General features: G+C 48.3%; 1 protein-coding gene across 1 annotated transcript in view; it reads left to right on the forward strand.

The window, feature by feature from the left end:
* Cass4 (Cas scaffold protein family member 4) overlaps nucleotides 1–22,416 on the forward strand; it is a 39,962-nt gene that overhangs the window by 9,777 nt on the left and 7,769 nt on the right. Inside the window, exons 2-4 of the mRNA XM_076930320.1 lie at nucleotides 12,817–13,248; nucleotides 20,187–20,288; nucleotides 21,195–21,275. Coding sequence (XP_076786435.1) covers nucleotides 12,817–13,248; nucleotides 20,187–20,288; nucleotides 21,195–21,275 — 615 coding nt within the window. The remainder of the gene's footprint in view (nucleotides 1–12,816; nucleotides 13,249–20,186; nucleotides 20,289–21,194; nucleotides 21,276–22,416) is intronic.

The raw sequence follows: 22,416 nt of genomic DNA on the forward strand, positions 1-22,416 counted from the left end.
GGAGGGAGGGAGGGAGGGAGGGAGGGAAGGAGGGAGGGAGGAGAGAGGGAGGAAGGGAGGGTTCCAGTAACAGCCTTTCAGATAAATGGCGCCAGGTCACTTCTTGCACACGCTAGAGAGTGCGGAGTTTTCAGCTCAGCCGACAGCTCTTCTCCCTCAGCCTCCAGCTACTTTACACTGTTTCCCAGAGCACTCCAGAGGCCGCAGTCCTCCAGTCTCTACATCTAGGATGCTGCAAGGAAATCACTTGATTGTTACTTCGTTTAAACATCTCAGATCCCCTTGATAATGGAATTCAGGATGGAGAGAAGCTGTCTTGGAGCAGGGCGGGGGGCAGGAGGAGGAGTGGGCATCGTTACCACATGAAACAGCTAGGTATAGTTTGACTCCAAGGGCAAGTTCTGGGCATGAAATAGGAAGGCTATTTGCTATTTTAAGTGACTATCTCAGTTCCCTATAATCCACGGAATTTTACTGTAGTGAAAATGCAGCTGTGGAAAGATTCTCAGGGGACAGTGACAGCTAAGAAGTGGCTTCACGGTGGGCTGTGGCGGGGCAGGCCTTTAATCTCAGCACTCCCAATGAGACACACGCAGAGGCAGGCAGATCTCTGAGTTGAAGGCCAGAGTTGGTCTATAGATCGAGTTCCAGGACAACCAGGGCTACACAGAGAAACCCTGTCTCAAAAAACAAACTAGAAGCAGCTTCATGCTAGGCTTGCTGTCACTGGCTTGTAACCTAGTTACTTGGGTGGTGGAGGCAGAAGTATCACAAGTTCAAGGCCTGCCTGAGCAACTAGAGGAGTCTGTCTCAAACGAGTAGAAAGACATCTGGAGCCTGGGTTGCTCTGGGCCCCAGCTTAGAGACTCAGTATGGAAAAGACAGGAGGAGGGAGAAGGGTTAGCCAAGGAGGGAGAAGCAAGCTCCTTTCTTATGCCAAAGGGCAGTGATGAAGTGAGAAAGAAGGAAAGAGAGACAGGGAAGAGGGGACTTTGAATGGCAGGTATTGGGAAGAGGTAGAAAGAAGAGGGCTGCTGGCCTAGTTTTCCCTTGCAACTGCAGACCTCACAAGGGTAAAGAAAGTGGGAACATGGCTCCTTTCAATGGTGTCACGAATGTCACTGTGTCCTGCAGCTACACTGTGGCTAATGCATCATGGCAGGCCCTTCTGCCAGCTGAGCCACCTCCCTTGCTGGATCTTTGTGCACAGGACCCAGAGCATCACTGGTTACAGGGTGAGGGAGGGGCTCCTTGGGTACTTAGAGACTCATCCGTCCTTCCCAGACTTGCCTGAGCTGGGCATCTCTTCTAGCGTAAGGACTTGAATATCCGGAGTTCAGATTCCCAGATCCACTAAAAAGCCAACCCGTAGCTATAATCCCAGCACTAGGGTAGGGGGCTTGGGGGTGTGCAGAGACAGGAGGATTCCTAGGGCTTGCTGGCTGGCCAGTCTAGCTGCCTCAGTGAGCTCTGATTCTGTGAGAGACCCTAACTCAGAGAATAAGAGTGCCTTTGGAGACTCTGAGGCAGATGTCTGACCTCCACGTACATGTGAGGATTTTCTCTCCCTGTTTTGGTAAATTAGAGGCAAATGCTATTGGATAACACCCAGCGGCCCGCAGGAAGGCGGCATGGTGAGGTGAGTTTCACAGGATCTCGGTGCTACGGCTCCTCAGAGCACCTGACCCTCCTGTCCTCTGTCTGGGTGTCACCTCATATCAGAAGTGGGGGTCCAGGAGAGTGTCAGTCAGACACACTGCTTCTCCCTCAGAGCCTCCCCCTCCTTCTCTTTAAAGAAGTGTGGATGGGAAGCTTAGAGGTCAGGGTTTTTTGTTTTGTTTTGTTTTGTTTATCTTGCTCTTAGAAACTTTTCTTCTTTTTTTTTCCTAAACGTAATGCACCTTGTTTTGTTTAAATGATGGAAAGTGAGCATTCTCAGTCCAGTGGATAGAAGACCATCTGCTCAGATTTGGTCATTCCTAGCTGAACTTTGCATCCTGACAATACAGACTGTCCTCAAGCTTTGCTTCCTCAGAAAGCTGTATAGTTTGGGGCTGGAAAGATGGCTCAGTGGTTAAGAGGCACTGGCAGTTCTCTTCCAAAGGACCCAGGTTCAAATCCCACCACCCACGTGGCAGTTCTACAACTGTCTATAATTCCAGTTCCAGGGCATACGACACCCTCCCACAGACATACATGGAGGCAAAACACCAATGTAAATAAAATTAAAAATAAAATATAACTAGTGGGTGTGGTGGGCTCTGTGGGAGCCATGTCCCATATATCCACTGACTTCCCACATGTATGATCTATGTGTTCTTGTACACTTTTATTTAGTGTTAGGGTGTGTATTTGGTGTTGGATGGTGCATTTGTGCCATGATTTGGGTGTGGAGGGCAGACAACAGCTCTGTAGAGTGGGTTCTTTCCCTTGTGTTGTTTTTTGGGCTCAAACTAGCATTCTCAGGCTTGTACAAGATGCACTGCCACCCACTGAGCCATCTCACTGGCCAGTCTTGCTTCCTTGTGTGTGTGTGTATGAGTGTGTGTGTGTGTGTGTTGCCTGTGTATATGTGTGTGCACCATGCCCATGGAGGTCAGAGAACGGCACTGGATCCCCTGGAACTGGAGTTACCAATGTGAATGAGCCACCATGTTGGTGCTGGGGATTGAACCTGTGTCCTCTGGAGGAGCAGCCATTGCTCTTAACTGCTGAACCATCTCTCCAGCCCTGTAGTGTATTTTTTTTTTAATGTAGTTTCTATGTAGCCATCCTTCTGTGGGCCTCAGAAGGGAAGTGAGTCTTGCACCTTCCCTAAAAACTAAGAATTCTTGAAAATGAGCCGTGGGTGCTGTGAGGTGGAAGGCTTCAGTGTTGAGCGTGGCCACGTGTCAAGACTATAGTTCCAAGAGGCCCGTGGTCATTCTGCTGTGCTGGCCCTTCCACCTTACAGGGATGGCCACTGTCTAGGCAGTCCCTCCTTTGCTGCCTCCTGTTATGGTCTTCATGTGTTAGACCCCTCCAGTGTCCCTGGCTTCAGTGGAAGCCATTACATGGCTTCTCTGTCCCCAGCTCGGAACTTGTTTATTTTAGAAGCGGAGGAGTTTGGAGACAAGGGAGCTTGTGAAAGATAAAAGAAGCAGGAAGCAGGTTTGGGCAGCATCATGCTGACTGACCCCTGATGAGGAAAGAGGAAGGAAAGAAGAGAAGGGTCCAAAATAGCTGGACACTGGGGACTTCCAGGAATCCTGCCTTGGGCACAGGTGCTCACAATGTCCAATGGCTGTGGACTTTCATCTTCCAAGAGAAGCAGGGTCGGTCTTTTAAACCCAACCATGGGTGCAAGGTGCAGCTCACTGCAACCCTTGACGTCCTTGGTGCTATTTCTCTTCTGATTCATTATTATTATTATTATTATTATTATTATTATTATTATTATTACTGTGTGTATATGTGTATGATGTATATGGTGTGTGTGTATGTGTGATGTATATAATGTGTGTATGTATGCATGATATATATGGTGTGTGTGCATGATATATATGTATGGATGTATGTGTGATGTATATATGATGTATGTGTGATGTGTATGGTATGTATATATGCATGATGTATATGATGTGTTTCTGTATGCGTGATGCATATGATGTATGTGTGTATGTGTGATATATGTGAAGTGTGTATATGAGCATGAGGTATATGATGTGTGTATGTGTGATGTATATAATGTATGTGTGATGTATATGATATGTATATATGCATGATTATATGATGTGTGTGTATGTGTGATGTATATGATGTATATATGTGTGATGTATATGATGTGTGTATGATATATATGATGTGTGTATGCATAACACATATGATGTGTGTATGTGTAATGCATATGATGTATGCATGATGTTTTTGATGTGTGTATACATAATATATATGTGTGTGTATGCGTGATGCATATGGTGTATGTGTGTGTGATGTATATTGTATGTATGCATGTGTGATGTATATGATGTGTGTGTGATGTATATGATGTGTATATGTGTGATGTAGATGATGTATGTATGATATATATGATGTGTGTGTGCATTACATATATATGATGTGTGTGTATGTGTTATTCATATACTGTATGTGTGTGTGATGTATATTATATGTATGCATGTGTGATGTATATGATGTGTGTGTGCGTGTGTGGAGATCAGAGAAATTCTGTAGTGTCAGCTGTCTGTTTCTACTTTTGTGTGCGCTCTGGGGATCAAGCTTAGGTCACCAGGCTTGCTAGGCACTACCTGCTGGGCCATCTCTACAGTCTGCCACTTCTCTCAGTTTTTCCTTATCTCTGGCTAACCAAGCCAGAGAGCAAGATGACTCTTTAAAGCCAGCCTGTGCATGCCACAACCAACACCTCACCCACGGGTGTCATAGCTGCTGTACCCACAGTGATTTCCTGCCCAGACCCTACCTGGGCATGTCTGTACTTCAGTGCTAGACTGTAGCCCTGGGCCTTGCAGGCACAGGCAGCTACTACCAGAGAGGCACACCCCCAGCTATGCCGATCTTAAACCAGTTCCTTCTAGATTTGAACTCATTTAGCAAATTCAACTTAAGCTGAGGGAGCAGACTATGGAGTGACAGTCCAAGGTGACAGGCCCAGATCTGAGTGAATCCGAGGTACTATCTCTGCTGGGTAACCTTGGGCACAGAAGTCCCTTAAGCTCCCCTGCTCAGAAGTACCTCTGAATTCTTAGAATGAGGCTAACCAAGTGTACATCCAACCCCTCCCCCAGGTCTGAAACTTGGCTTTCTGTACTTTTTTCCTTCCATAAACTGGAAAAATTAAAATCAAAGGTGCATCTGAGGGACCGTCTCCTGTCGTGCAGGAATTGTGCCCATCCAGCCTGGAGAGGAGGTTCTGGCTTAGGCACAGGGGAAACGCAGATGCCAGGATGAAGCTTTGGTTGTGGCTGGTCCTTCTTAGAGCTAGGGCAGGATACTGCTGTGCTTCCTCTGATGGAGGTAGGATGGTGTGGTCCTTCTTAGAGCTAGGGCAGGATACTGCTGCACTTCCTCTGATGGACGTAGGATGGTGTGGTCTTGTCAGCTCTCCCAGCATGAGCCCCCTGCCTCTCTGTGAGACCCTTTCCCAATGGACCCAGGTCTTCTGTACCTTTCCCTGAAGCAGTGGGAATGCCGGCTCTGCCCATTTCTGGCCTCCAGTAGCCCATCCACCTGTGAACTCCACACATGCACCTTCCACCTAGCCACAGGGTGTAAATAGTAGCTGTTGTTTGAATTTTTAATCCCATTTCAGGGCTTTTACCCCGCCTTTAATCATTGGGTTCCCAGATAAAGACACACAACTCTTATTATTTATAATAAGCCTTAAACAGCACAAGAGCTGGGCAGAGATCTACCCTCTATGCTATTAAAACTTACTTTTGTATTGTTAATCCTGAGTTATTGCTATGTTTTACCTGGGCTGCTCTTAACTCCTATTGGCCAGCCCTCGGGGCCACCTTTTCATGACTCGCCTACCCCATGGAGACTTTTTCTTCCCTCCTCACCTTCTTCTCCCTCAGTGGTTTTCATCCCACCCCAACCCCCAACCCACCACAAACCCCAAAAATCCTAAACCCCGCCTATGTCTCTTTTGCCCAGCTATTGACTATTGGCATTTTTATTTACCAATTAAAAATAACTTGAGGGCCAGGTCAAATAGGTCACTTGGGTCTACATACAAAATCTTTTGTCTCTGGGATGTGAAGTCTTGGAGGGGGGCCCACATTTAACATTACAACAAAAGACCAAACCTCAACAAGTAGCCATGGCAGAAATCAGAATCCTGGCGACTGTGTATGGCCATCCAGCTGCTTGGTTTCTAGCTGCTGTGGCTCCTTCATTCACCCACACTCACACCCTTGCCTGGGGCTTCTCACATCTCTTCTCCTCTGTTGACAGGCCCTCTCAACACCTTCCCTCTGACTAAGTCCTCACCCCTGGATAGTCATTGTCCCAGGAAACTTTCCCTAAGCCCCCTCCTACCACAGCTTCCCCACAGCAGGCATGGCTTCTTAAAATTTCCCATGTTTTGTTTTCCATCCCACTCAAAAAAGCCTCTTGTCTACTTCTGTAAACTCGATATCCACTTCTGTGGAGGTTGAATAGAAGCAAGCCTTGTTCATAAGAAAGTCTGTTGCATAGATCAGGAACTATCGTGCTTACCATGGTGCTTTCAGGGAGATCCTGGCAGGGGCACATTCATATTTGTATATGTCCTGGTGAGTGAGTGGATGGATGGATGGATGGATGGATGGATGGATGGATGGTTAGATGGATGGATGATGGATGATGGATAAATGATGGGTAGATGATGGATGGATGATGGATAGATGATGGATGGGTGGTGGATGGTTCCAGATGTCTCCAACTGTAGTGCAGATCAACCTCCTCCAGCTGAGTAGAGTTTGCACACTGATTCTTGCAGGTGCACAAGGTCCCTCCTGCCATGAGCTCACTCCAGTTCTTTGTGTTTATGGCCCCAATCTCCTCCTGCTTCTGCCTTCCAGATACCTATTCGTCTCTCCTTCTTTTCCTGACTGTTTTATTGAGATGTATATGTGCAAAAGTGTTCATGTAAACCTCTATCTGAGAGTGAGGGCGTGGTTGGATGAAGGGTGGGAAGGAGGCCTGCCAGCAGAGGAAGAAACAAGTGTGAGGGTCCAGGGGAGGACTTGAGGATGTGTGAACAAGGAAGTCAGAGGGACCGAAAAGTGAGCAGTGGGCGGGATGACCAGACATTTCTCCCACATTAGGCGTGGCGACACACATTTGCAACCCCAGAATGTAGGAGTTAGAGACAGGAGGATCAGGAGTTCAGTGTGCCTATATGAGATCCTGTCCAAACCATAGGGCCTGGAGAGATGGCTCAGAGGTTAAGAGCACTGGCTGCTCTCCCAGAGGACCCAGGTTCAATTCCCAGCAACCACATGGTGGCTCAAAGCTGTCTGTAACTCCAGTTTAAGGAAGATATGATGTCCTCTTCTGGTTTCCTCAGGTACCATGCATAGACATGGTGCACAGATATGCATGCAATAAAACAGCTGTACACATGAAGTAACAGAAAAATAAAGACGAGTAAAGAATAAACTAAGGATTATCGAAAACAAACAAGCGAAACCAAAAACCCATATAACTCAACCTACAGCTTGGATGGGATGCACAGGACACTTGTTTAAATTTTTTTTCATAAAAGCAAGAATGAAGAAGGACCCCCTGGGGCCAGTGGGAAGACTCTGGCTGAAGGGCAACAAGGGATCCTCTGCATCCTGTTGGCCTGAGTTCTCTCTGGAGACCATATTGTAAAAAAAAACTGACTCCAGCAAGTTGTCCTCTGACCTCCACATGCATGCTGTGGTTCTCATGCACACACATACACTCACACATGCACACACACATGCACATACACATGCACACAGATATGCACACGCACACACATGCGCACATATGTGCACACATATGTGCACACACGCACATACACACATGTGCACATGCACACGCACACAGATGTGCACATGCACACACATACGCACATATGTGCACACACGCACATACACACATGTGCACATGCACATGCACACAGATGTGCACATGCACACACATACGCACATATGTGCACACACGCACATACACACACTCATGTGCACACATACATGTACACAAAACAAAACGTTTCTAACTTTTAAAATACAAACACCTCCTCCTTTGTGTATGAACTCTAGCTGCCTGTGTGCCCATAAGAAGCAGAGACAGACGTGTGTCCTGCATTATCCCTTAGGTATCCATGCCAGTGTTTCCAAATTAACACCCTATTAAAGAATAACTTGCGAGCCATCCTCCATGACCACTGGACTGCTGTCAGGTTGCGTAGCTGTGGCTGTCAACTGCTTCCATGTGTTATTTTCAAAGCACTAAGCACAGCGGTGCCAGGAGCCTGGGTGCACAGTGATGACTCACTGCCTGCTGTCACCCCAGGGGCTGCTGTGCTGGCTCCTCTCCCTACGTGACACACTGGCCATAACTAACCCCACTGCACCTTCCCATAGGGTCTTCATATGGGAGTCTAACTCTGCATAGAGGGAGGCGGCCTCCAAAGAGGTGACCCTTGAGCTGAAAGCTAGTCATGCAAGATGTGGCGAAAGAATGTTCTGGGCACATGGAATGGCAAGGGATGAGTCCCAGGCTGGAAGCACTATGGAAAAGTCAGTCAACAATACAGTTGGAAGGCCGTTAATAAGGGTAGGATCAGCAGACCTGAGTGTCGACCATGGGGCCTTCAAAGCCACCCTGGGGGCTTGGCTGGTATCCTAATGCAGTTGTTAGCAATTCCAGGTTTTAAATAGACGTGTGTGTGTGTGTGTGTGTGTGTGTGTGTGTGTGTGTGTGTTCATACACATGCATATACAAATGTCTTCTATTATTCTTGCTGGAGACTATGAAGGGATTTGCAAGTCAAAGGTGGATAGGAAGAGACTCATAGAGCCTGAGAGACTTTGGACAGGTTATTAGACCGCACTGACCCTCTATTTTCTTACCTGTAAAATGGAGACAAGATAGCCCACATCTGAGGTCTCTGGGAGTTTGTGATATAAAATGTCTGAGAGCTCAATTTAAAAACCAAGTCTCATTCCGTGTAATTTTCTCTGTTCCGAGAATTCTCATGTGTGGTTCATTCCTCTTCTGGTGTTGTTATTGCAGTGTTTAGTTTGGTTTGACCTCTTGAGACAAGGTTTTCTATAGGTCAGGATGACCTTGAACTCCCGGCTTCCATCTCCCAAAGCTTGAATCGATTACAGGCAGGGGTCACCTTTCCTGATTCATTCTTCTTGTGTAACAAACTGTAATTGTCTCTGTTATTAAAATTTGGTGACCTACACTAGAGGAATTTTTGTTGCTTACCCAGCAGATATGAAGCCCTAGGTTCCATCTCCAGTACTTTAATTAATTAATTATCTAATTAATTAGTATTTCAATTAATTACTTGGCTATTAATTGGTTGATTATTAATTAGATGGTTAATTAATTAATTAAGAAATCATAATAATTGTCTGTTTAATGTTCCAAAAAGACACTCTGTGCTACTTATAAAGAACTACTATTCAGAAGGGACTTGTGCTGTGACCCACTTAGAGGTCACTTTTGCTTTTTAAGATGTGGCCAGGCAGCAAGCAGTCAGTTGGAGGAAACCATATCTCAGGAATGAAGCAGCTGCTGGTGAGCCGGCACAGCTGTGGGTGCCCTGTGAGGCAGATGCTTCCTGGCTTAGATGACTCTAAAGCGCCATTGTGCTCTGGAAATAGCCCCTCCTTCCTGAGTGTCCGGACCCAGAAGAAGCCACAGCTGTCGGGACAGTGTGCTTCGCATGCTTTCAACAACTGCCCCGTGACACTCACAGGGAACTAGATAGATGCTGCATGCTTCAGTGACAGGCCTCCCTTCAAAAGCACTTTGAGTGGATTTCCCAAGAGTGGTGAAGGGTGAAAGCCAGCTTTTGCTTTTCATTTTCCCAAAATAAATGGTTAAGTTGTAATTTTCTGTTCTCTCTCTCTCCCTCTCTCTTTTTCCCCCTCTCTCTCTCTTTTGAGACAGGATTTCTCACCTCATTGCCCACTTCTGGAACTTACAACGTGTCCTGTGACAGCTTCAAACTAACAGTAACCCTTCTGCCTCAGACCCCTGAGTAATGGGATTACTAATAAGTAGCTTTCTGTTTTGTTTTGTTTATTTTGTTTTGTTTTTCAAGCCAGAGTTTCTTAGTATAGCCCTGACTGTCCTAGAACTCACTCTGTAGACCAGGCTGGCCTGGAACTCAGAAATCCGCCTGCCTCTGCCTCCCAAGTGCTGGGATTAAAGGCGTGCGCCACCACCTCCCCGCAATAAGTAGCTTTCAACAAGGTAAAATTGTGACTCTCTTACAGAAATAAAATAAGTTGCCAGATGTAGCGGCTCACACACACTGTTCCTGCACTCGGTGGAGACAGGCAGATCAGGAGTTTAAGGTCAGCCTGGATGACAGAAAAGCAATGTCTGAAAACCAAACAGAAACTCTAGAATGGATCCCATTGCTTCACCAAGTCTGAGCCTTTAGTCAACACGCGACCAGAGTCTATAACCTTTATCGCATCAGGCTGCTTTCTGCGGGCCGCCGTGTGAGACCATGACACCACATTCCAGGGCAGAGTACCCGCTCTGTGAGCATCCATTTTAGATATTGCTTAAAAGGTCATCACAGTGTCGCAGAAAGCCTCCTCGTCTCCAACTCTAGACAGAACTAGGTGCCCATGCTCTGGCTTTTTATCTCCTAGAGACTCAACAGTCCCAGAAGCATATGGCTCTGCACTGTTCATCATAAAACCAACCAAGGGCTAATATGGGCCAAGGGGACCCAACTGAGGCAGGGGTGTGTTGTGGTAAATGGTTTACAAGATTCACTCCTCCTTCGCAGCCCCTCCCAGGAGTGGAGTTACCATGACAACAAGAGGCTAGGGCTATCCACCACAGGGGTGTACACCCTGCTCTCGTGGGAGACAGAAGAATGGTTGTCCTTTGTGAGTTAGAGATGGACATGGACACGGGAAAATCCTAAACAGGCTAGAAGAACCAGTTTGGTTCGCAGGGTGGCCTCAGAGAATCCTTTTTCTCAGGAAGTAGCATTCATGAAGAATCTAGAAGCCTGTGTGGGATTTCAATGGGTGAAAAGCTGCTGGGATGTTTGGGGGTGGAGGGGAAAGTGTACGGGCAGAACTGAAACCCTCAGCCAGAGTGATCATGGAAGTCTGGCGTGGAAGTATGGGAGATAGAAAATAACAAAGGGCCTGGAAGGTTCTGGACCCCAAGAGTATCTAGGCATTGAAGGATGGGGAGAGGGGAAAGGTTGAAATTGGTGTTTCTAAACTCTCCAGGGGAGGGTCAGTGTCACGTGACAACAGCATTCGGTATCTGTTTGCTGAAGGAAGATGTGTTAGCATATGAAAAGGGTAGTCTGGGTTGCAGGAGTGCTAGGCCAGTTCTCAATATCATCGGAAAGTCCCTGCGTTTGTGGTTCCCCATGGGGGACAGGGGAAATCTCTACAACTGTGCTGTGCCTCTGCAGGACTCATCACCTGTCTGGATGAATAAATTTGAGGTAAAGTGGGCAGAGAGGGGTGACCCATTCCCCAGGATTAATGGGAGCCACCACCCACTCACAGGGCAGCTTGGAGAACCTAAGTATTTCCAAGAATCAGTTAGGAAGCTTCAAAGGGCAGCAGAGATGGTTCAGCAGCTGAGAGATCTGGCTGCTCCTGCAGGCACTACACACACACACACACACACACACACACACACACACACACGTGCGCGTGCGCACTCACACGTGCGCGCGCGCACTCACACATGCACGTGCACATGTACACGTGGAAATATCTTTGAAGTGTTTTTGGCAAACATGTTAAACAAGTATATTCCAGATACATCAAGAAACAGAATCCTAGGCAGGCTCCTCCAGACAGGGGCGTTGGAGACTGATGCAAACTTTGTCACCATGCTGTCACCTTGTCCCCTACCCCCAACAGTACTCAGTAAGTGCCTCCCACGGGCGGGCGAGGCAAGCACTCTACCATGGACTACATCCGTAGCTCCTTGTTGCTTTTTGAGACAGGGCTCACTAAGTGGTCCAGGCAGATCTTGAACTCTCAATCTTCCTGCCTCAGCTTTCCAGTTACTAGACACCAGCTAACAGACATCCCCTAAGCCTCTCCTATATGCTTGAGGCTGATGCTGGAGACTGAGTAATAGATAAATGAAAAATATTTATCCCATATGTATGCATATAATACATATGTATGCAAAGCACATTTAATTCTAGTAATTAAACCCATCAGTAGGTAGGAAACAGGCTCAAACAGGATAGGTAATGTGCTCAAGGGCACACTGTCAGCTTCTTAAAGCCGGCAGGTCCAGGTGAGAGGAGAGAGTGGTCCTGGTCCAGCCGGGTCTCTCCCGGGCTGAGCGGGATGAGGCTGTGCAGGATGGTGAGTGTCGACAGCCCAAAGAAACACACACAGGAACTCAACTTTAATGTAACAACCTCTTGTTTATATGAACTTGGAGCATAGGGAGGAGGGGTTTTGGTGGGGTGAGGTGACATAGGGGCAGGGAAGGGTGACAGAGGGTGGGGTGACTGACAGAGCCAATGGCAAAGCTCTACATCAGCAACAGCTGAGCAGAGGCAGGACCAAACAAGTCCTGTTGAGTCGGAAGTGACTAAGACGGGTCTCAAACTTGAGCCAGGCTTGGGTTTGTCCTCAAGGACCAAACCAGGGCCGAAATGGGGCCCAACAGCACACAGCTAAAAATGTCAATCCACAGGTGGTATACACAGGACTTTGACACAGCATGTGTCATCATGCAACATGCAAGCATGTAACTCCAAGGGCCATAGCCTCTGTAACACACGGGACTTTGGCTGAAATGTGTGTCATAAAGCACACAAGCATGTAACCACGAAGGTCATAGCCGCCGCAAACTTAAGAAAGGGCTTATTAGGGCTACTCACCTTGGGTTTGGGGTTGCAGGCAAAGCATCCCAGAGGATGTGACATCACCAGAAACCCTGAGGATGGGAAGTATCAATCAGGAAAAGAGGGGGTGGGGAGGGGGTGGTGTTGGAGCCTCTGGGGAGGGATGAGGACACAGCATGGTGGCTTGTGCCGAAATTTTTTGGTGGCTTGGATGGCTTGGACCGCCACAGGCAATGACTACAACAGCACATTCTCTCCTCCAGACCCTGTTGGCCAGGGCACTTTATGACAACCGTCCTGATTGCTCCGACGAGCTTGCTTTCTCCAGAGGGGATATCCTGACCATCGTGGAGCAAAATGTGCCAGAAAGCGAAGGCTGGTGGCAGTGTCTGCTCCACGGGAGGCGAGGCCTGGCGCCTGCCAACCGCCTCCAAGTCCTCAGAGAGACCCCTGCAGACAGACCTTGTCCCCTGCTCCTGAGAGGCCTGGACACAGATCTCACCAGCTCGGAGGTGCCTTACCAGGTGTCCAACTTGTTCTCCCCACCACCCCCGGGTCCTGTGTATGAACCGATGAGGAGCTGGGTGGAGGGGCCACCGGGGCCACCGACGGCTAATGCCCAAGTCTACGAATTGCCTGACTCACCTTCCAGTGCCAGGATCATCTGTGAAAAGACTCTGAGCTTCCCCAAGCAGGTGAGTGTGTCTCCCGATGAAAGCACAGGTGAAGGGCGTGGGGATAACCAGGGGCTTCAATGGGGTTATCGCCATTCATCAGATTAAATGTGCAAAACAGGACCTCAGAGCCCTATTGAGCATGCCTAAGGCCCAGTCCCGTTTCATTTACACGCTTAGTGTCCCCGTGACTGCCCACCTCACCAAGACTGACCAACCTGTGCTGTCAGCTGAAGGTGTGCACAGGAGCTTGTTGGCTGTTCACAGGGCCCCGTGTCACAGAGAGCGCTGGAGATGACAGGAACAAGGGATGGCTTAGTTCACACCATGTCAAGGGCAGGGCGCCACGCATCACATTCAAGACTCGAATCTGCCTCCCCCAAACAATTTACTTCTAGGGTTGTTACAGAAACACACCAGAGGACAAATCGAGATCAGGAGGGGGTTGGGGATGGCCACATTGGCACTAGGGAAAACCCACAGGTCCCTAAGTGTTTGTGTGGGAGAGTGTTGGTTACAGACATTTTGAAAGTTTTTTTCTTACTTGGAGCTGAGCATGCCTGGGCTCACCTGTGCAAACCAGAAGACACTCTCAGCTGTTGGTTCTCTCTTCCCTTGAATGCGCAGGTCCCAGGGACAAGCACTGTGGCATGTGCTTTTCTCTGCTGATTCATTCCCACCCCACCCCCAAACTCTATTCCAGAAAATTCATCTTTTGTCCCTGTCATCATGGCAAACCACTACACAGGATAAGAAATGTTTCTATGTGGTTGTTCTACAAAGAAAGACAGAATCCTTTAACCAAAGACTAGGGGTTTAAAAAAAAAACATACTCTGTGTGTGTGTGTGTGTGTGTGTGTGTGTGTGTGTGTGTGTCCATTCTTGTATGCAGTTGAACATGTGGGCTGGGAAGCCCTAGAAGAACCCTCACTGGTAGTTCTCCTTGGGAAGCTGGATTGAGTCAGGAGAAAATGATGTAAGGTGGTGACCAGGGACCTTTCTTTTATTCTGTGCCATGTCCCCAGCACTTTCTGTGAGGCAGGTTCTCAATAAATATTTCATGAACAAATAGACCAGGAAGCTGCTGGGTGTCCTGTGAATTTTACAAGCAGAGGGAAGGAGGAGCTCAGAAAACGTGTGGTCACATTGTTGGGGCCTTAAGGAAGGAAGGAATTTAAAGGAAAAAGGATCCATTTGTCCCACGCCCCTGGCCTTCCTGGGGCCTTAAAAATACAGTACAAGGCCTTCCTGGGGCCTTAAAAATACAGTACAAGTTGCTTGGAGCTGCAGCTCAGGTGGTGGAGTTCTTACCTGGTATGCTTGAAGTCCTGGGGTCTATCCCAATCGCTGCATAAACCAGGCTTGGTGGGGTGGAATCTGTAATCCCAGCACTCAGGAGATAGAGGCAGGAGGACAAGAAGTTCAGGTCCAGCCTCAGCTATACAGTGAGTTTGAGGCTAGCTTTTGCTACATGAAGTCCTATCTCACAAACACCAAACAAACAAAACCCTACTGGCCTCAGTGTTCAGTGACAATAGGCCTCTTCTAACCCTGACACTCAAATGACATATCTCCCCTGGACATACAGCCAACTGGTGTCTTAGGAAACTCTGTGTACAGAGGAAGGCCACTGCCTCTGATGTGTGTGTGGCAGGGTCCTGAGATACATACTCACACCCTCCAACACTGCCTGGAAACAGGAAAGCACTCCCTTCAAAAAGTTCAAATACTTCCGATTTTCCAAGGCAAGACAGTTTCCAAGGACAGACAGTTGTCACACACAGATTCTGGCTGCAGCCCCCAGCCACTGCCACAAAGTGGGCCCTATTTATATTTTCTGGAACAAATTATCCCAGTCTCTACCCAGCACCCAGCTGCCGGCTGAGCCACTGACTCAGGAGAGGCTTTGGCGGTATTTCTTTAAGACTGAGTCATGAGGGGCAGTGACATGGCTTTTCAGGTAAAGGCTTCTACCAAAAAGAAGCCCAGTGGCTTAAGTTTGATTCCCAGAACCCACATTGTGAACAGAGGACAGACTCCTCAGTTGTCCCCTAACCCCACAGGTACACTATGACACCCATGTGTGCACTTACTATAAATAAGTGAAAATGTAGCAAGGAAATCATGCCAGACCGTTTTCATTTGAATTGTCTTCTAAAACCACTGAAGGGGGGGGGGGAGGTAAAGTTCTGTCTCACTCTCAAAAGGCAAGCAGATGTGATGCCCACTGATGCCAAGTCTCCTCAGCACCCAGCACAGGGCCAGGCTCTTCTGTTGAATGAACTAAGTGACCCAACCCAACAGTAGCCTGTCCATCTGGAGACTGACAGGGAAACTGAATTCCCTATCGCAGCTTAACCCAGGAGTATGGGTACTGAGTGAGCACTGAGGTCTGCCTTGCTAAAGCCTGTCAGAGTGTGCATCCTTCCGGGGGCGGGGGGGGGGGGGGGCTGTGGTGAATAAGAGAAACCGCAGTGGCTGGAAGGAAATTCGGGTCCTCTGTCCCCAAGCAGGTTCTCCCAGGGACCGCAGAAAACACCTGGGGAATGTCCCTGCCTTTTCTTCTTCAGGTTCCCTCCCTGTCTGTCCTAACTGCATTCTGGTTTTCTGCACCTCCTCCTCTTCCTCCTCTTCCTCCTCTTCCTCCTCTTCCTCCTCTTCCTCCTCCTCCTCCTTCTCCTCCCCTCTTCCTCCTCTTCTTCCTTCCCCTCCTCTTCTTCCTCCTCCTCCCCTCCTCCTCCTTCTCTTCTTCCTCCTCCTCTTCCTTCTCCTCTTCCTCCTCCTCCTCTTCCTTCTCTTCCTCTTCCTTCTCTTCCTCCTCCTCCTCTCCCTCTTTCTCATCCTCCTCCTCCACTCCTCTCTTCCTCCTCTTCTTCCTTCTCCCCCTTCCTGCTTTCATTTAAAGGACTGATGTCCTGGCACCCCTGACTTCAGAGGCAGCTACTATCAATCCAGGACATCACACACTCCCCAGCACCCTCTGTCCCTTTCTTCATGTGCTGGAGGAGTATCGGACTGACAGCATCTAAGGTCAGCCCCTAGCTGTGCCTTTAGGAGATTCTAACTGTTTTTCTCTACCCCAAAAAGACAAGAGCCAGACACACCAGAATAGTTCGCAATTGGTTGTGAATGTTCTGACACACATGAAAACAGGTGTGGATGCCTTCCCTGCTCAGACATTTGCCATTTATCCCTGAGTTTGAGGCTGCCCAGAAAATGTGTTCCAGTCAGGAGTTCTAACCAGGAATAGGTAGAATTAGGCGAGTCCAAGCCCAGCCCTTTGAGCTGTCTCCCCTGCAGTTTGCAGGCTCAGGCCATAGCTGAGGAAGGTCATTTCAGGGGCTCCTTTGATACCAGTGCCAGGCTCCGAGGTTTAGAGTGGCCCAGCATGAAGAGCCAAGATGACTGGAACATACCACTTTTCTCAAGTTGTCGTGAGAGTTTCATCTCTGTGTCAGAATGTCCATCCAGGAGATGCCTCTGGTGGTCTTCGCATCAGAATAGCCCTCCTTTCTACACAAGATGATATTGATTCCTGAGAGGCCAAACTGCCCATCCCTGGTGAGCCCAATGTGAAGCCTGGGTGGGAATTAAGGCCTTCAAGTCAGTCTGTGACCATCTGTCTGCCTTGTTCTGAAGGCGGGTGTTTATCCTTGGTGTCTCTGTTCTCTGTGCCTTTTTTATGTGACCCTGACTGAAAGCTACTCTTTTGTTGTTGTTGTTGTTTTTTAAAGCATGTATCTTTGGTTGTCTAGAAAATTTTTTCCTCTTTTTTTTTTTTTAAATTACATTTAATGTTTGTGGAGGCCAGAGGACAACTTGTGGAAGTTTGTACTCTTGGTTTACCCAATGAGTCCTAGGAACTGAACTCAGGGCATCAAACCTGGCAGCAAACACCTTTACCCATGGAGCCATCTTGCTGGCCCCGAAGCTATTCTTTCTATGGAGTTTTTGTCAATTTGTCACCTCTAGACCCTGGAGGCTAGTATCTGCAAGAACAAAACAGAACCAGCTTCCGGAAGCCCTCTGCCTTCCTCCTGTATCTCCCCCAGGAAAACCACTCTTTTGAGTTTTCTTTTACTTTCCATCCTGACTTCCTTTATTTAATGTGGAAACCACGTACACACACGAAACCACACAGAGAACACATTTCCATTCTGAGAAGGGGCACTTTGGTATTTCAAGTGTATGGGACAGACTGCTTGCTGACACTCGCTTGGAATTGCTTCCTTCTGCCTCTGGAAACCACAGCACTCTGGCCTGTTCCTTAATTGCTGTCTGGAACTTAACATTTTCCCAAGAAACATGGGACATTTTTGAAGTGGCACACACAGGAAAGTCCCTGGGTGGACTGTAGATGTTCCCACAGTCACATGTGACACACAAAGTCATTCATTTTCATAAAATGAGCCTGAAATCCTGAGGCGATGAACAAGGAAGAACTTGGGAAAGATCTGTGGAGGGAGGGACAGGGAAAGATGGGAGTGGATTTAATTCAACATACAATCTAACCATTGATAAGTTTGGTCCTGGCCCAATCAGCTTAGGACCACCAGGGACAGGACCAGGTTTGATTTTTCTAATATATAGACATGTGTGTGTGTGTGTGTGTGTGTGTGTGTGTGTGTGTGCGCGTGCGCGCGCGTGTGTGTGTTTATGGGTGTGTACACACGTGTCTGCATAGATGAGAATGTGTGCATAGACATGTAGAGGTCAGAGGTCAACATCAAGTGGTCCACCTTGTTTGGTTTTTGCTATTTTAAGGCAACATTTAAGCAGAGTGTGGTGGGATGTGTCATTAATCCCAGCACTAAAGAGGCAGATGCAGGTGGATCTCTGTGGGCTTGAGGCCATCCAGTCTGATCTACAGAGCAAGTTCCAGGCCAGCTGGACTACATAAGTGAGTTCTGCCTCAAAAACAAACAGAAACCACCTCCCTACCTTTATCTGAGGCACTCCCTTGCCACAGCAGTATGTGAAGGTCAGAGTTTGATTTACTGGAATCAGTTCTCACCTTCCACTGTCTGAGTCCTGGAATTGAACTTAAATAACCAGGCTTGGTGGTGAGCACCCTTACCCAATGCGTGAGCCTTCTCACCAGCCCTACCTTGTTCTTTGAGACGAGCTCTCTCGCTTGGAACCTGCCCTGGATGGCCAGAGACCCCCACCTCCTCAGTTGTTAGGGTTACAAGTGGGTGCAGTCATACCCACCAATGTTTGTTTGTTTGAGACAGGATTTCTCTGTGTGTCCCTGGCTCTCTGTGAACTCACTCTGTAGACCAGGCTGGCCTCAGACTTACAGAGATCTTCCTGCCTCTGCCTCCCAAGTGCTGGGATTAAAAGCGTCTGCCACCATCGCCTGGCAAACCCAGCTATTTTTATATGGGTTCTGGGGATTGAGCCCAGGTGTTTGCAAGGCAAGTGCTTTACTGACTAAATCGTCTCTGCAGCCAGAGTTCAGAAGATTGCTGAAGCCAGGGGTCTGGAAACATCTCACAAGCAGTTGCAAACGTGTTATTTGAGGGAAAGGTAGGATTTAGGTGAAGCACATCAGAATCTGTATTGGATGGCTGGAGCTTAGGCTGCAAGGTCTATCCCTGGAAACACAAAGCAGAGACAGGTGGAATGTGAGGCTAGACTTTCTTTCCAAGCTTGTGAGGAGAAGTATACTCCTGCTTGACTCGGGTTTCAAGATAAGAATGGGTGTTTCCTTTTCAGAACAGTACTTTAGAGAGTCCAGCTCCTGGGAACCACGCCCCTTGTGAATAAGAAAGCAGTCTCCATATAGAGAAAATGAGCTGGTTTGACCCTGGACAGCTGCAGTGTGTACTTGGGGAGACACATGCATAAAACTTCACAGCAGTTTTATCCATGCCTGTGACTGAAGCTGAGGGGCGGCCAGGAGAGTTGTTATACAGGACACTGTCCTGGGCTGTGAGCCTTCATTTACCAAATCATCCTAAGGCTGGGTCCTAGGGATAGTGATAAATAAAGGGACCCTGACCTGGTCCTCAGAAGCTGCTCCTCCGCTTGGATTGTATTCACTACCACATTTAATATCTCCATATTAAAATCCTGAACCCCACCTCAGTGATCCAACCTGGAAAGCGTCGTACACAATGCCTGCTTCCTTAGGCCTGTGCCAGGTGGTTCATCCCGCTTTGGGCTCTCGGTAACTTGATTTCTTCCTCTCTGGACTCATTCTTCGGCCTCTGGCCTTGATAGGACAAGTCCTATTTCCTTTTTCCTTTGTACTGAAGTCCTGGCATCAAGTATTCTTCAGCCTATTAAAACAAAACCAAACCACACAACAGCAGGGCTGGAAGCGTAGCTCAGTTGGCAGAGCGCCTGTCTAGCATACACGAAGCCCTGGCTAAGCCCTGGGTTTGGTCCCCAGCATCACGGAAAGCTGGGTGTAGTGTGGTGCACACCTGTAATCCTATCCCTTGGGATGTGGAGACAAAAAGAAAGGGATTTAAGGTCATTCTTGGCTTTCTGGGTTGTTTGGCGCTGGCCTCCAATCATGAGATATGTGTGGATGCACACCAAGTATCCATATTCTAAGCCACTTCCCGGATGAATCTAATGAAGGCACTTCGGCCCACCTTGTAAGGAAGGCGTAGGCACCTTCATCCCTGTGGGCCCTACCTATAAGCATTGTTTCCTAGACTTCAGCGGGGACTTCCAACTTTTGACACTGTGACATGATGCTGTCATTTATAAACTTCATGCTTGAGAACTGTAAAATCAAGCTTTTAAAGCTTGCAACAAAAATCTTAGGTTTCACATACATGTAGGGTTGATTGCGTGCTGGGCTGCCTTCACAACACCCTCAGCCTGACAGCCGCAGGATGGACCTGCCTGCTGTGCCGACAAACGCTCAGTGGCCATCTTTGTGGTCTGGAAGATGATTTTGACCATGATCTTGGGTATCTTAACCCTGTTTTTTTCTCTCCAAGGCTCTCTTTGTGCTTCCCAGACCTACGAGGGCCTCCTTGCCGACGCTTCCTTCCCAGGTGTATGACGTGCCTGCCCAGAGGCAAGTCTCTTCCACCCTTGAGGTGAGCTTCACTCTGCACCCCTGCCCCAGCCCCGAGGCTTGGTGCCCAGTCTTTGGGTTCTCCACATCCTTTGCCTTTGCAGCTTCCTTCATTCTGAAGGCTGGCTCCCTCATTATAAGCTGCCAGTGTTTTCTCGGGTGGCAGCTGGATCAATGCTTGTACCCCTCCACCCATAGCTTCAGCTAAGATGGTGTCTTTTAAAGCATCAAGTCTGTCATCATAATGAAAGTTATTATCATGTACAATTATTATATGGTGATTAAAAAACCTTCGGGTTGGGGAAGCTGCACCATAGATGAAAGGCTTGTTACAGGTGCACCTGAGTGCAGATCCCCAGAGCCCACACAAAGCTAGATACAGGTCTGAGGCTCTCAGCCCAGGGCTTCTATGGTGAAATGGGAGGTGGAGACAGGAGAATCTTCAGTAGGACCAGGTAGCCGGGCCAACACGCAGAGAACAAGAGACCTTGCCTCAGACAAGGCAGAAGGTTGTGGTCCCAGCTCCACACATGGTTCCTGGTACATGTATGCCCATGCTTACATGCACCCGTGCAAGCACGCACGCACACGCACGCGCGCGCGCACACAGACACACACACACACACACACACACACACACACAGAGAGAGAGAGAGAGAGAGAGAGAGAGAGAGAGAGAGAAGACAGCGAGACAACAGACAGACAGAAAAAGATAGAGACAGAGTTAATTTTAGCTAGAAGGGGGGAGTAAAAGTTGGTGGTTGAACATACCTATCATAACACACACACAGAGAACCATAACTACCAGCCCCAAACTGTTCAGGGATTTGTGTCTTTCACTGGAAAAAACACTGAACTCATGGACTTTGTGTGGGAAACCCTTTGGAAAGAGAAATTAAAGTTGTCCTTCTTTGTGGTCTTCCCCTAGAGGCCGGAGAAGCAGCCATTCTATGACATACCCACCAGCTCCCAGAAGGTTGTGCTCCACTCGTCCACCATCCAGGCAAGTGTGAGTACCAACAGAGCAGGGACGGGGAGCAAGGCCAGTGAGCACCCTCTGGGAAACTTTATTAGTTAGACTGATTGTCTTCTTTCTGCCGCTGTGATGAAATGCCCGAGGTAAAGGACGTCTGGAGAGGGAAGGTTCACTGTTTCAGAGTTCACGATTGGTTGGCTGGTTGCTTTGGAAACTGTGGTGCGGAGTGGTACATCTCAGAGAGAGCACGGGATGGAAGAAGACGCTTGCTCTATGGAGGCTAGGGAGCAAAGAGAAAGGAGAGGAGAGGGTTGAAGTCCCAGCAACCCCTTAAGCTGATGGTGCTGATGGCGCTGATGGTCCTGATGGCTCAACTCCCTTCTGTTAGACCTTACCTCCCAAAGGTTTCATTACTTCTGACAGCAGCACAGGCTAAGGACCAAGCCCTCAACCTCGAGGAGCATTCCAAACTCAAACTGTGGCACTGACCAACAGTTAGGTACAGGAGCCTCATAACCAAGTCTATGCACTGGAAGTGAAATCCCTCCTTGCCCTGGCATTCAGGACTATGACAGCAGCTTAGGGGGATGGCTCTGACATCGAGTGTTTGTCTTGCAAGCATGAGGCTGTGGGTTTGGATCTCCTGTGCTCACATCTTTTTTTAAAAGTGGAGCTGGAGAGTTAGCTAAGAGCATTGCTGCTCTTCCTGAGGCTCCAAGTTCCAGCATCCACATGGCTGCTCACAACTGTCTGTTCCTCCAGTCTGAGGGATCTGATGCTCTCCTACTGATGCTGTCCTTATCCTCCATCAGTCACACACACACACACGCACACGCACGATACACATACATGCAGCCAAAAACCCATATACATAAAAATAATACTTATTTTTAAAATTCTGGGCATAAGCCAGGAGCTCCAGAGCTGTGGAGATGGAGGCAGGGGGATTGTTAAAGCTGGTGGACTAACAAGTCTAGTGACTTTTAGGTTCAATGAGAGACCCTGTTTCAAAAAACAAGGTGAGGGGTGAGAGAGGAAGAAGATGCCCAGTGTACATCTCTGGCCTCCACACACACATACACAAACACATGCACACACACACACACACACACACACACACACAGAGAGAGAGAGAGAGAGAGAGAGAGAGAGAGAGAGAGAGAGAGAGCGCAGC

Source organism: Arvicanthis niloticus, chromosome 2 (assembly GCF_011762505.2).
Source record: "Arvicanthis niloticus isolate mArvNil1 chromosome 2, mArvNil1.pat.X, whole genome shotgun sequence".
NCBI classification, from domain to species: domain Eukaryota; kingdom Metazoa; phylum Chordata; class Mammalia; order Rodentia; family Muridae; genus Arvicanthis; species Arvicanthis niloticus.